Source organism: Triticum urartu, chromosome 1A, assembly GCF_056163025.1.
Source record: "Triticum urartu cultivar PI428250 chromosome 1A, HENAU_Tu73, whole genome shotgun sequence".
In the NCBI taxonomy this organism is placed as follows: Eukaryota; Viridiplantae; Streptophyta; class Magnoliopsida; order Poales; family Poaceae; genus Triticum; species Triticum urartu.
The window spans coordinates 202,052,154-202,066,006 of NC_141873.1; the positions used below are offsets into that span (position 1 = coordinate 202,052,154).

General features: G+C 48.4%; 1 protein-coding gene across 1 annotated transcript in view; it reads left to right on the plus strand.

Annotated features, from left to right (window-relative positions):
* Positions 1 to 10,585, plus strand: part of LOC125523646 (sucrose transport protein SUT3-like) — a 39,576-nt gene extending 28,991 nt beyond the window's left edge. Inside the window, exons 7-11 of the mRNA XM_048688732.2 lie at positions 8,676 to 8,775; positions 8,858 to 8,933; positions 9,050 to 9,604; positions 9,702 to 9,765; positions 9,841 to 10,585. Coding sequence (XP_048544689.1) covers positions 8,676 to 8,775; positions 8,858 to 8,933; positions 9,050 to 9,604; positions 9,702 to 9,765; positions 9,841 to 10,058 — 1,013 coding nt within the window. The 3' untranslated portion in view covers positions 10,059 to 10,585. The remainder of the gene's footprint in view (positions 1 to 8,675; positions 8,776 to 8,857; positions 8,934 to 9,049; positions 9,605 to 9,701; positions 9,766 to 9,840) is intronic.
* Positions 10,586 to 13,853: the final 3,268 nt, after the last annotated feature.

Below are 13,853 nucleotides of genomic sequence, written 5' to 3' on the forward strand. Positions count from 1 at the left end.
CAATTGCATTAGCCACAGCCTTATACTCAGCTTCAGTACTGCTACGCAAAATAGTAGCTTGTTTCCAAGCACTACAGGCGATCAAGGTAGAACCAAAGAACACATCATAGCCCACCATGGATCGCCTGTCATCCGGACTGCCTGCCCAGTCCGCATCAGAATAAGCCGAGATGACCCCAGAGGGATTCGGTCAAATGTGCAAACCATAGGACAACGTGAAGCGAATATAGCGCAAAATGCGCTTAACCGCAGACCAATGAGTGTCACGAGGTGCCTGGAGATATTGACATACTCTGTTGACAGCAAAGGAAATATCTGGACGTGTGATCGTCATGTACTGAAGCCCACCAACAATACTCCTATACTGTGTCGCATCAGCAGAAGTGAGAAGCTCACCATCTACATCAGTGATCTTGTCAGTGGTAGACATAGGTGTAATAGTCGGTTTGCACTTAAGCATCCTAGCCCGCTGCAACAAATCCAAAGAGTACTTCTTCTGCATCATAACAAGACCATCAGAACCGGAAGCAACTTCCATGCCAAGGAAGTAGTGAAGCTTCCCAAGGTCTTCAACTGCAAAGTCAGCACCAAGAGACCGAACAAGAGTAGCAGCAGCAGCCGACAGAGAGGAACTGACAAGTATAATATCATCCACATAGACCAGCAGATACATTGTAACTTCAGGCCTTTGTAGAAGAAATAATGAAGAATCAGTAGCTGATGATGCAAAACCATGAGCACGAAGAGCTGTCGCAAGACGAGCATGCCAAGCACGAGGAGCCTGCTTCAGACCATAGAATGCTTTGGTGAGACAACACAAATAATCAGGACGATCAGGATCAGAGAAGCCAGGGGCTGCCGCATGTAGACCTCCTCCTCCAGTACACCATGGAGGAAGGCATTCTGCACATCAAGCTGACGAAGAGACCAACCCCGAGTGACTGCAAGAGAGAGAAGAAGCCTGATAGTAGTAGGTTTAACCACTAGACTGAAGGTGTCTTCATAGTCAAGACCATAACACTGCCGAAAGCCTCGGGCAACCAACCGCGCCTTGTAGCGCTCAATAGACCCATCAGAATGCTTCTTCACCTTGAAAACCCATTTAGAGTCGATGACATTAACACAAGGTGGTGGCGGAACAAGAGTCCATGTCTTGTTATGAAGAAGAGCATGGTACTCCTGTTCCATGGCCTCTCTCCAGTGAGGTATACTAAGAGCAGCTTGATACATATGAGGCTCAGATGACGGATCCGCACGAGCAGGAGCCAGACAAGTAGCCAACCAAGCAACAGTACCATCATGATGCTGCTTGGGCTGAAAATACCACCGTGACTATGAGTATGTGGTCGTTGAGGAGCCGCGGGAGCCACAGGAGCCGGGGAGGTCTCAGTCGATACTGGACTGGGCGATGGCGATGGCGATAGAGAAGCCTCGACCAGCGACGGAGACGCCTCAGCCAGCACGGACGAGAGCGAGCCTGAGCCAGGTGAGCTCGGCCCAGGCGAGCATGGTCTAGGTGAGACCAGTGTGGCAGGCCGAGGGGGCAACGAGGCCGGCATGACAACCCAAATTGGCGAGGCCGGCCCAGGGGCCAGGAGCGCCGAGACGGGCGGCCGAGCCACCAGGGGCGCCGAGCCGGACGGCAAGGGCGCCGAAAAGTGGACAACCCAGACGCCAGAGGCGCCGACATAGGCAGCCCAAAGACCAGAAGCACCGGCCCAGAGGCCTGAGGCGCCGAGACGCATGGCGTCGCTGGGTGGTTGGTTGAACGTGCATGGGCATGATGACCGAGGCCATGCAGGGGCGCAGCCTGATCGTCATGAGCCGCTGGCGAGGCCGACGAGGGAGGCGATGGCGCCTCCAAAATTTCCAAACGAGCCCCACGTCCAGTGCCTGCACCATGGTTAGGCAACAATATAGGAGAATATGCAACATCATCAAATTGGTCAGAGGTAACACAGGATGAATGCATAGATGGTGGTTCGGCGGTGGACACACGAAGTTTGGCAAAGGGAAAAACATGCTCATCAAACACGACATCCCGAGATATATAGACACGATTGGTGGGAACATGAAGACATTGGTAACCTTTATGAAGAGAGCTATAGCCAAGAAAAACACACTTCTTGGAGTGAAACTCAAGCTTGCGCACCCGGAGATGCGGCCAGCAAGCGCACCTAAAGACCTTGAAGAAGGTGTAATCAGGTTGTTCATTAAGGATAACTTCAATGGGAGTCTGCATGTTCAAAACACGAGTGGGAGTACGGTTTATGAGAAAACATGCAGTGGTGAAAGCATCACTCCAAAAATGAAAAGAGCCGATGCATGGGCTAAAAGAGCAAGACCAGTTTCAACAATGTGACGATGCTTACGTTCTACAGAACCATTCTGTTGATGTGTATGTGTACATGCTAAACGGTGAGCGATCCCAAGCGACTGAAAGAAGGAGTTGAGGTTGCGGTACTCGCCCCCCCCCCAGTCCGACTGAACATGAACAATTTTGTGCTTGAGAAGGCGTTCAACATGTTTTTGAAACTGAACAAAAATATCAAACACATCAGATTTGCGTTTAATAAGATAAATCTAGGTAAAGCGACTATAGGCATCAACGAAACTGATATAATAATTGTGACCACTGACAGAAGTCTGATCAGGACCCCATACATCTGAAAACACAAGTTCTAAAGGATGTTTCACCTCACGACTAGACTCCAAAAAAGGAAGTTGATGACTCTTCCCCTACTGACAAGCATCACACACTGCTACATCTTTATTACTAGACATGCTAGGAAGCTCATGACGATGCAAAACATGACGAACGATAGGTGTGGCCGGGTGACCAAGACGAGCATGCCACTATGACGGAGATACCCGAACTCCACTGAACACGCGAGCAACACCAGTATGCTCCAGACGATAGAGGCCCTGCCACAACCTAAGAAGAATGTCCCTCGTGCCCCGATCCTTAATAAAAAGATCAAAAGGATGAAATTCACAAAGCACATTATTATCACGTGTGAGTTTAGGAACTGAAAGATGATTACGTGTCACAGAGGGAACTCTGAGAACATTACGAAGCTGAAGACTCCTATTTGCATGCCTAGTGAGAAGAGATGCCTAACCAATATGCGATATATGCATACCTGCTCCATTGGCTGTGTGGATCTTGTCGGAGCCATGGTAAGGTCGCGGCAGCAGGGGGACCGAGGCGAGCAACGGTGGCAGCCCCGAGGGAGACTTGGATGACGAAGGGTGGCGGCCACCCTTCGTGGCGGTGTTGGCCGAGAGAGACCCGCAGCTCTTGGAGCGGCGCGACTTGACCCGCTGCTCAGTGAGGAGGAGGTGGGAGAAGACCTCGTGCACCATCATGGGGTTTGAGTTGCCCTGCTCGTTGATGATCTCGACCAAGGCTCATACTCCACGTCAAGACCATTGACAATGAAGGAATTGAACTCGGAGTCGGTGAGCAGCTGTTCGTTGGAGACCAACGTGTCGGCAAAGCCCTTGACCTTGTTGTAGAACTCAGTGGCCGTGGAGTTAAGCTTTTCATACTCCCCAAGTTGACGACGGAGCGCATAGACACGGGCCTGCGACTGCGTCGCAAACGAGCGCTCGAGGATGGTCCATGCCTCATGAGATGTCTTGGCGAAGACAACGAGTCCGGCAACAGCTGGAGGGAGCGACCCCTGGATGGAGGAGAGGTTCGCCTGGTCCTGCTTTGTCCAAACATGGTGCGCTGGATTGTAGACCGGGCCGTGCACGCTATCCACCAGCGCAGGGGGACACGGAAGGGAACTGTCGACGTAGCCAAGCAAGTAGTGGCCCCCAAGGAGCGGGAGGACCTGCGCACGCCAGAAGATGTAGTTGTCCGATGACAACTTGATGGTGATGAGGTTGCCGAAGTGAAACGGGGGCGGTGGCAGAGAGCCCGTGGAGTAGGCTGCCGGAGGCGTATACGCCATAGGGGCAGAGGCCGCGGGTGCAGCCGCGGGAACGGACGGTGCGGTAGCCGGTCCCGATGCGGCGAGGCCAGCCATCGGGGCCGACGAGGACACCGACAGCAGGGCGACCGCTGCATCGCCGACGGATGTGGGCGACGAGGCACCCGTCGTGACTCTGGAGGTGTGAACCACCAGCGCTTGGCCAGACGACGAGGAGAAAAAGGAGCTGACGCTCCTCATCCCGATCGGAAGCGTCGCAGCCGCAGCGGAGTCGAGTGGATGGGAGAGAAGGGCCGTGAGGGAGGCCGGCAGGTAGCTGGCTGTGGAGGAGCCGGATGCGGCGGTGCCCAACATGGCGGCGGCGGCACGATCGGCAAGAACGGCGATGGCGGCGGTGTGTAGGGTTTAGGCGGAAGCGATTTGACCTAGTCTCATACCATGTAAGACAATAGGTTTGGGGGAACCGGCTCAACCCTCTTGGGGTGGCCTATCACATATATATAATGAAGGGGTACAACGTTACATCATACATACACATATACGGGAACTATACAGTCTAACACGCGGCTGCTCTTGCTGTTGCATCCCTGTCGGCCACCACTAATCCTCCATAGCATTCACTAGTGTACCATGGTTCCAGTGATTCGCGATTGCCCCCTGGGGAAGATTCTCCAACCCTTACACCCCACCAATGCTCTAGCTATTGACGTCAACGTGCCGGACATAGGCCGCACCCCTTAGGCAACTCCCTCCCACTCGATGGATCGTGAGGCGCCCAATCCGGACCCAGCCTACTAGCCATGCTTGAATGCACTGCTGTATCGGTGTGTCCCTTCCATGGATCCCGTGAACCCCCAAATGGCACGTGTTGTGTCCACGGACGATCCCATGCAACGCCCCCTGCCCTATGTCCGCACTCGTGAGCCAAGACCCTTGCATCCAGCCTGCCATACAGACCTACCATGCTTATGTGCAAAATGTGGTTGAGCTGATTCTTTCTACTCCAGCCCCATAATGCAAACATGTTATCCCGCTTGATTTCATGTCACGCCATAGTAGTAGAGTTGCCAAGGCTGACAAGGGTTTTGGGTCGCAAACCTAGGCCAAACGCATGCTCCAATGTTAGACGATCTCCCAGTCAATCATGGAGAAATAAGCAAAAAAATCGAGCGGCCTTTGGAGAGCGATGTGGTGTAGGCCTTCGCTGTTTTTATGGGGTATAAAATACCTAGCAACCTAAAAAGCCTAGCCAACTAGGTCGCCACATAAAGGGCTCTGCCCAGCTGGTCGCGGTGCGATTTATGTTCCTCCAGCCTCCTTCCCTAGGAACGTAATCCTCAACTACTGGGCCAAACATATCACCACCTGAAGCGTGATTGCCACTTCATCCCCTTGTATTGTCTGTTCAGTAAAAAAAATTCTTCGATCTCTCCTGCCACTGTCTGTGAGTCCCGTGACACTGCCTTCCAGAATTCTCATTTCCTCCTACCGACGGCACATGGGGTGGGATCTTGATAGCCTGACAGAGCATAATTATATTCTTATCTAATCCATCCATTCTCGATCATCACATCAACTCTTTGGTCTCACCATGATCTAGAGATGGGCACTGTTGGCTGTCCAGTGTTTATGGGCCCCAAGATGACTCTTGTAAGCTCAAGTTCCTTTCCGAGCTTCAATATCTACACATGACCATGTCCGTCCCTTGGATGATAGGAGGTGACCTCAACATGATTCGCAGTGTCCCGTATAAAAATAACAACCACCTTAAACGGTGTATGATGCACCATTTTCAGTGATTTTGTCGCTGACATAGAGCTCTGAGATCTGTATCTTCATGGCCCCCGCTACATTGGTCCAACGAGAAAATAACCCAACTCTCATGCGTAATGACCAGGTGCTCTGTACTATCAGTTGGGAAATGATCTACCTCAACTACATGCTCAACGGTCTTGCCTCTATAGGATCCGATCACTGTCCTCTCATCATCGACTACTCCCGGCTCTCCAAAAACTTGTGACGTTTTCACTTTGAAAGAATCTGGCCAAACCTTGACGCATTCTCCCAGGTTGTCTCTGAGGCTTGGAACTCGGTCCCTGCCGACCCCTACCTCTTTCTCCGCATCTCTGCCAGGTTGATCGTGACTGCATGGCACCTTCAAGGTTGGATCACTCGCAACTTAGGCAATACTGTGTTGCATCTCCAAATTTCTCGCGAGATTATTCCACACCTTGATGACTCCCAAGACATGTGCCCACTCATGCCCATTGAGTCATGGCTACATCCGAAGCTCCATTGCACCATAATGCACCCTAGAGTGCTCCATTGCATGATAATGCACCCGCTGCACTTGGTCCAAGATGGCGAATCTAATACTACTTTCTTCAAAATCCATGCAGCACATCGACAACATAAAAACCGCATCCATGATCTCCACGTGGACAACCACATCGTCACCGACGAACGTGACCATGCCAAAAGCCGCCTTTGGGCACTTGTCCTCCATATTTGCCTCATCGGAAACTTGATATTTCACAATCAAACTCGGCCTCATCGACGACTACAGCTTTGACTTACACGACCTTGGCCGGCCCTTCTCTGAGTCTGATAGTTGGGACACCATCAAGAAGATCCCCAGCGTATAATCACCATGCCTGGATGGTTTCACCGTCGAATTCATGTGATCTTGCTGGGATATCATCAAGACTGGTTTTTGTGAGGCCATTGGAAAGCTACACATACAACTTCAATGGGCAGGGTTTCCAAAATCTCAACGAGGCCTTGCTCATGCTCTTGCCCAAGAAACCGGACGCATCCACGCGCTTCGAGTATCACCACATCAGCTTGATCAACCTCTTCACCAAGCTATTTGCCAAGGTCCTCTCCCTATGCCTTGTGCCAAGACTCGGAGAGATCATTTCCACCAACCAGAGCACCTTCGTGGTTGGGCGTTTCGAGCACGACAATTTTCTGTTGGTCCACCAGCAAAAATCCCCACATGCCCTGCTCAAGCTCGACATCGCGTGTGTGTTTGATTCTGCCTCATGGTCATTCCTCTTGCAAACCCTCAGCACCTTGGTTTTATTTCGCGATGGCATACATGGATGGCATCCTCATCTCCTCGGCTTTCCACGAGGATCTTGATCAACGGCAATCCAGGACCTCTGGAGCCCCATGGATGCAGACTGCTCAAGGGTGTTCCCTTGTCCCCCCAGGCTATTTGCCCTGGTTATAGATACTCTAAACTCCCTTCTCCACCACGCGCTGAGCAAAATAATTCTTCAGCTCCTTAGCACTAGGTAGACTGCCTCGAGCATCTCCTTTTTCTTGGATGATGAGGTTGTCTTCAGACATCCTAACCAAGCCGAGCTCAAGACCATCCAAGATCTATTATAGGTCTTCGGGCATGCCACGGGCTTGCACACTAAGTTTACCAAAGTGCTCCATTAGCCTAATCCAGTGCACCAACAAGACCGTGACAATAATGGGCACCGTACTTTCCTGCCCCGTAGCCCCATTCCCTATTACCTATCTAGGACTCCCACTTTCTGTCCTGAAAGTGGACCAAACTGCCCTCATGCTGCTGGTGAACAAGATCTACAAAAAGCTCAATACCTGGCAAGCTTCCCTCCTCTCCCGTAGCGAGCATATTGCTCTTGTTCGCCAGGTCCTCAGTGTCATGCCGCTTGACCTCCTCCTATACATGGCGCTTAGTCCACTGATCCTCAAGCTGGTCACTAAGGCTATTTGATATTTCCTTTGGCATGGGCAAAAGGAGGTCAGTTCTGGCAGCTGCCTTGTGAGCTGGCCATGAGTGTGCTGCCCCATCGAGCTCGGTGGATTAGGCATCCGCGGTATCCACCATACTGGCATCTCCCTACGAGCGTGATGGCTTTGGCTTCATGCTACATATACCTCATGACCTGGCCGCCACCTGCACCCCCTGCGAGCCTGAGGTGCGACAATTTTTTCGCGCATCCACTACCTGGACCCTCGGGGACAACAACACCTGTCGCTTTTGTAGTGCTCGTTGGTTAGATGGCCACTCCACGCGGAGCTTATGCCTAATCTAATAATGTAGTAGGGAGCGCGTCCTATGAGGGCTTGCTAGGACCTCGCTGGTGGAGGGAAAGATGCACATATTTTGCGTCGCTTGCAAAAGAGTGGCGAGATGTTGACGATTTGGTTGCAGGATGTGGGGGTTCGTCGGTGTAAGACACTGATGAGCTATAGAAGGATGGTCAGGGCAGCGGAGGCTAGTCGAAGGGCAGGGGGTGGGGTGGGGGGAGGTTTGGCCAGGCTGGGTGGCGAAGCAACACACAGATGGCGACAACATGCAGTTAGGCCGGCTCAGGTTGATGGCTCTACAGAAGCCAGGAGGAAGAAGAAACATAGCGGTTGGAGGAAGAAGAAGAAACTGGAGCCGTTGGATTTGGACCTAATGGTTCTGGAAAATCGACTGCTTTCCTGACTTATAGTTGCTCCCTAAGGAAATAAGAATGATGGAAAGAGATCTCATCTATTCCACAAGCCAACTGGCGGTACAAGTACAGGAGCCGATCCCTACATGCAGGGATGCGGTGAGATAATGGCCTGAGACTAGCTCTCACTGTTACAACAGCACATGCGTACATACACAAAATACACCAGTACATATGTCACGTTACATACAACTCAACAAGGAATACATCATTCATGTTCCTTAATTCTGAAACTAAGTACTTGAGTATGCAGGTAAACATGGCCCGAGTGCAGCCAACGCGATCTTCGTCTCTTGGATGGCTATCGGAAACATCCTGGGATACTCCTCTGGCTCCACCGACAAATGGCACGAGTAAGTGCCTCATCGTGTGCATATACCTTGATCCAGCAGCGGTGCGGCGAATTGATGGTTGTTTTGATGCGTACCTACACAGGTGGTTTCCCGCCCTCCAAACAAGAGCTTGCTGCGAAGCTTGCGCGAACCTCAAGGCCGCCTTCTTGGTCGCAGTGGTGAGCACGGAGCGGCTAATCAAGCTCGCAACCTCAAGGAACTGCATGTCTATTTCATTAGGCGTTCCTAATAATAATTCGAATCTCATTTGCATGTCGCGCGTCTTGATTTACAGATATTCCTGGGTTTTTCGACGGCGGTAACAATGATCTTTGCAAAAGAGACGCCGTTGGACCCTGAGGTGGCGAAGCAGGGCGAGGGGGAGGCGACGGGCCCGCTGGCTGTATTCAAGGGCCTAAAGAACCTGCCGGCCGGCATGCCACAGGTGCTCATCGTGACCGGCCTCACGTGGCTGTCATGGTTCCCCTTCATCCTCTTCGACACCGACTGGATGGGCCGCGAGATATACCATGGCAGGCCGGACGGGAGCCCGACGGAGATCGCCGCCTTCCAGGAGGGCGTCCGGCAGGGCGCCTTCGGCCTGCTGCTCAACTCTGTGCTTCTCGGGATAAGCTCCTTCATGATCGAGCCCATGTGTCGGAAGCTTGGAGCAAGGACCGTGTGGGTCGCTAGTCAGGTCCTCGTGTGCATCGCAATGGCGCTGGTGGCCATCCTCGGCGCATGGTCGCTCGGCGACTTCGGCGGCAATGTGCAAGACGCCGCGGCAACGGAAAAGGGCCTGAAGATATCAGCCCTCATCCTTTTCGTCTTCCTCGGCCTTCCCTTTGCAGTAAGCAGCATACATTGATAATGGCATCGTTAAAACTTAAAGCAGCTCCGATCAACTTATTGTCTCTGATGGCTAGTTTCGCGCCCAATGCTTGCAGGTTCTATGCAGTGTTCCGTTCGCCGTGACAGCACAGCTTGCCGCGAGCAAAGGTGGTGGACAAGGTGAGCTAGCTGCTCTCAACTGATCGTGAACTTTGAACAGAGTGTCCAACTCCAATAATTATATTTGTGCTGCAGGACTGTGCACGGGGATCCTGAACATCTCCATCGTGACGCCCCAGATGATCGTCGCCATCGGCGCTGGGCCGTGGGACGAGCTGTTCGGGAAGGGAAACATCCCGGCGTTCGCCCTCGCCTCTGTGTTCGCCTTCGCCTCCGCCGTCGCCGGAACAATCATGTTGCCCAAGATGTCAAAGAGCAGCTTCCGGTCCGTAAGCATGGGTGGAGGACACTGATTGTGTGGTGTTGGTCTATAACAGGCACCTGAAACTTTTCATGCGCTCAGTTGAATCTGCAACCAGCCATTCCCATAGTTCGTTTTTTTTCTTTTTGAGCAAACATTCCCATATTTCGTGATTCGTACGTGGGGTGTGTTTGGGCTGTAGTTCTCTTTTTTGAGATGTGTTTGGGCTGTAGTTGACTGACGCAACTTTCATTTTCAGTGGATTTTGTTCAACGGAATGGGCCTCAGCCCATTAGTTTTAGGTTAGTGGGTTATGCATTAGCCAGGTAGTAGTGCATTTGTGATTTAGTTGATGCTTGTTGTAGCTTAGGTCAACATTTCTCTTGTTTTCTTGATAAATTCCTCTTCACTTTTATAGCAATTGTGATGGCCGTTTTAGAGTTTTGTGTTCGTTTTGATTTGTTTTCATGGTCCAAGTGCTCCGAGTATTTTATTTTTCTTTAGTATATACCAGCCGTTTTCCCTCTTTGTGTATGTCGCTATTTTTTTCTGCGTCCGCAAAAAAATCATCCAAGTGATTCTTGTGTATAGTTGTATGTGCCGGTCCTTTTACTCTCTTCGTGCCACTATTCGTTTGTACGTGCGCGTGTTGCACAGGCGATATCAATATGAGATGCAATTCAATTGTGAGGTGCTTGTATATGCACGTCCCAAGGCCATACCATTGACATGAGTAAGACAATGAATCTCCGACGTACACACGCAAGAACTATGTAATATGTGTGCAAATTATTTTGGAGTCTTAGACACTGTATTGTTATATGTTTCTTCTTGCATATTGTGAAAAGGTGCAATTTTCTCTTTTAAGTTGTTGACATCATTTTATTTTTTATTTCTTTCTTCATTTAGGGTAAAATAAATGTCTTGATTCATTCTTCCCAGTAAAACTTTAGAGTTTAATTATATTTTAGTTTTTGTTTTATATATAGTTTTTATTACCAAATTCTGCGTTTTAATTTTGTGATTCAATTAGGTAATACCATTAGCATGAGTAAGAGAATAAATCTCCGGCATACACACACAAGTACTATGTAATATGTGTGCAAATTATATTGGTGTCCAAAACACCACACTGTTATTTATTTCTTCTCGCATATTGTCAAAAGGTACAATTTTCTCTTCAAGTGTTGTCATCGTTTTTATTTTTATTTTATTTCTTTGTTTAGGTTAATAGAAGTGCCTTTATTCATTCTTCCTCAGAAAACTTTAAAGTTTATTTTTGTTTTAAATTTTATTACTAGATCCTACGTTTTTATTTTGTCATCATTTAGGGTGATACCATCGGCATGAGTAAGACAATTTATCTCCAAAGTACACACCCAAGTACTATGTAATATATGTGCAAAATATACCGGAGTCCAAAAAATTGCACTATTATATGATTATCCTTGCATATTGTGAAAAAGGTGCAATTTTCTCTTTAAATTGTTGTCATCATTTTTTATTTTTTATTTCTTTCTTCATTTGGGGTATAGATATGCATTTATTCATTCTTCCCAAGAAACTTTCAAAGTTTAATATTGTTTTAATTTTTATTACCATATCCTATGTTTTTATTTTGTGGTTCATTTAGGGTAATACCATCGACATGGGTAAGAAAATTTATCTCCAACGTACACACACAAGTACTATAATATTTGTGCAAGTTATACCGGAGTCCAAAAACTGCACTATTATATGACTATCCTTGCATATTGTTAAAAGGTGCAATTTTCTGTGTAAGTTTTGTCCCTTTTTTATTTTTCATTAGGGTAATACCAATGACTTTATTTCATTCTTCCATACAGAACTTCAGTTTTTTATTTTTTTGGTTTTCTTTAATTTTTATTTTTAATTACCAAATCTTGTGTTTTTTATTCATTTAGGTAATACCAATGGCATGAGTAAGATAATTAATCTCTGACGTACACACGCAAGTGTTATGTAATATGTGTGCAAATTATATTGGAGTAAAAAATTGCACTATTACGTTTCTTACAATGAAAAAGTGCAATTCATGTGCAAATTGTGTGCAAGTTTTTGCTTTTGTTTTTTTATTTTCCTTTTTTATTAGGAATTACCAATGCCTTTAATTAATTCTTCTTTAGAAAAAAATATTTTTATATTTTGTTTAATTTTTATTTTAGTTTAGTTTTTTTACCAATCCTGAATTTTTATGATTCCGATTAAAAATTTTAGCACGAAGATTGTTAAATATAGACTAGAATCCCTATACTAATCTTTCTATAATTACTGTGTATGCGCGAAAGCAAACATACATGTCAAAGCAAAGCATATATACATGGTAACTAATATAGTACAATGCTTTCCACGTATAGTGTATGTGCATGCATAATGGACTTATTCTAGTATCTCTCGAGTTTCTAAGCTCCCACGAATTACAGCATTGTGGTTGATCGAGGGTTTTCACCACGCCCATGGCCCCACCTGTAAGGGGGTGGATATCGCTTTAGTCGGTTTGACCCCCTCCAACCCATAATCCTGATCCCTTTGTGCGTGATGAGCGCACCTGATCCCATCGTAGCTTATCCCCGATCGAACAGAAAAGGCGGCGGTGGCGGCAGCGGCAGCTGAGAGTTCGCATCGATGGCGGCGGCGACGACGGCTGAGAGTTCGCATCGGTGGCAGCGCGTGTGAAGCTGGTGGTTCCCTCTCACCCCTCTACCTCTCTTTCCTTTCGCCATCCTCTCTATCCTTCTCACTTCTCAGGATGGGTGGCAGCGGACGTGTATGATGCTTGTCCTATATCCCTAGGAGGTGTCCCATATCTCCCCGTTCTCTCTAACTACGGTGGGAGGGGAGCTAATGACGGCGACTCATGGATGGTGTGCGCTGGCACCAACGGTGAGCGACAACTGCTCTATTCTGGTGAGGTGACGACGGCTCTATTTCAGGAGGAGATGACGAGGTTTCCGTTTTCTAGGCACACTCTCAGTTGATTTCATCTGTTTTTTAATCCCCATCTGTGATTCCTCTATGTCTCTTCCTTTGTTTGGTTTCTCTCTTGACCTGCAGTGAAAAGGAGGCAATCAGGAATAGTAGACTAAGTCATAGCCTAGTGGTGGGAAGGGGCTGATGCCTTCCCACCCACCCAGGTTTAAGGCATGGTACTTGCAATTTGGGTTTGTTGCACCAATTATACTATATGGGTTTCCCTTACAGTTTTTCTGTCAAAAAAAAACAGCAAGCCCGTAGCCATGAAAGATAGTTTGTTGTATCAATTAGTTTCAAATATAGTGCATACCAGTGTTCTTCATCTGTCATGTGCTGTCTGAATTGTTATGCTCTCAAGGATGTATTGATTGTTAATGTGTAATTACTTCCTCTAAACAGCTATGAAAGTGGTTGGTGAGGAATCACCAAACAATAACGCTGAAATTAATCTGTGTGTGTGATGTGTTTAAGCTCACCATTGCAGGTTAAGCGGCCTTTTTTGCTATCATTTGTTAGCAGTACTCCCTATGAATAGTACACACTGCTTGGGTCGCCGTGTGGTAGCCATGGGGCATCACCAGCCTGGAACTAGAGCACACATTCAACCTTCGATCTGAGCCTTCTATGTTACTTCTTGGACTCGTGCAGCTCAGTCAGATGCAACCATGAAAGACAGTGGTCTGGTTTTCGCTGACCCCTTTGATTGCTCTTCGGTTTGTTCTCATACGAAGCACATCGCCCACAACCCACATGTCCAATGGCAGGAATGTCACTAGAAGAATCTCACCATTAAGGTGCATCTAGCCGCCTCTCTTCTCCACTTGTGTTCCTTCTCTTCCAACATGTTCCGTTT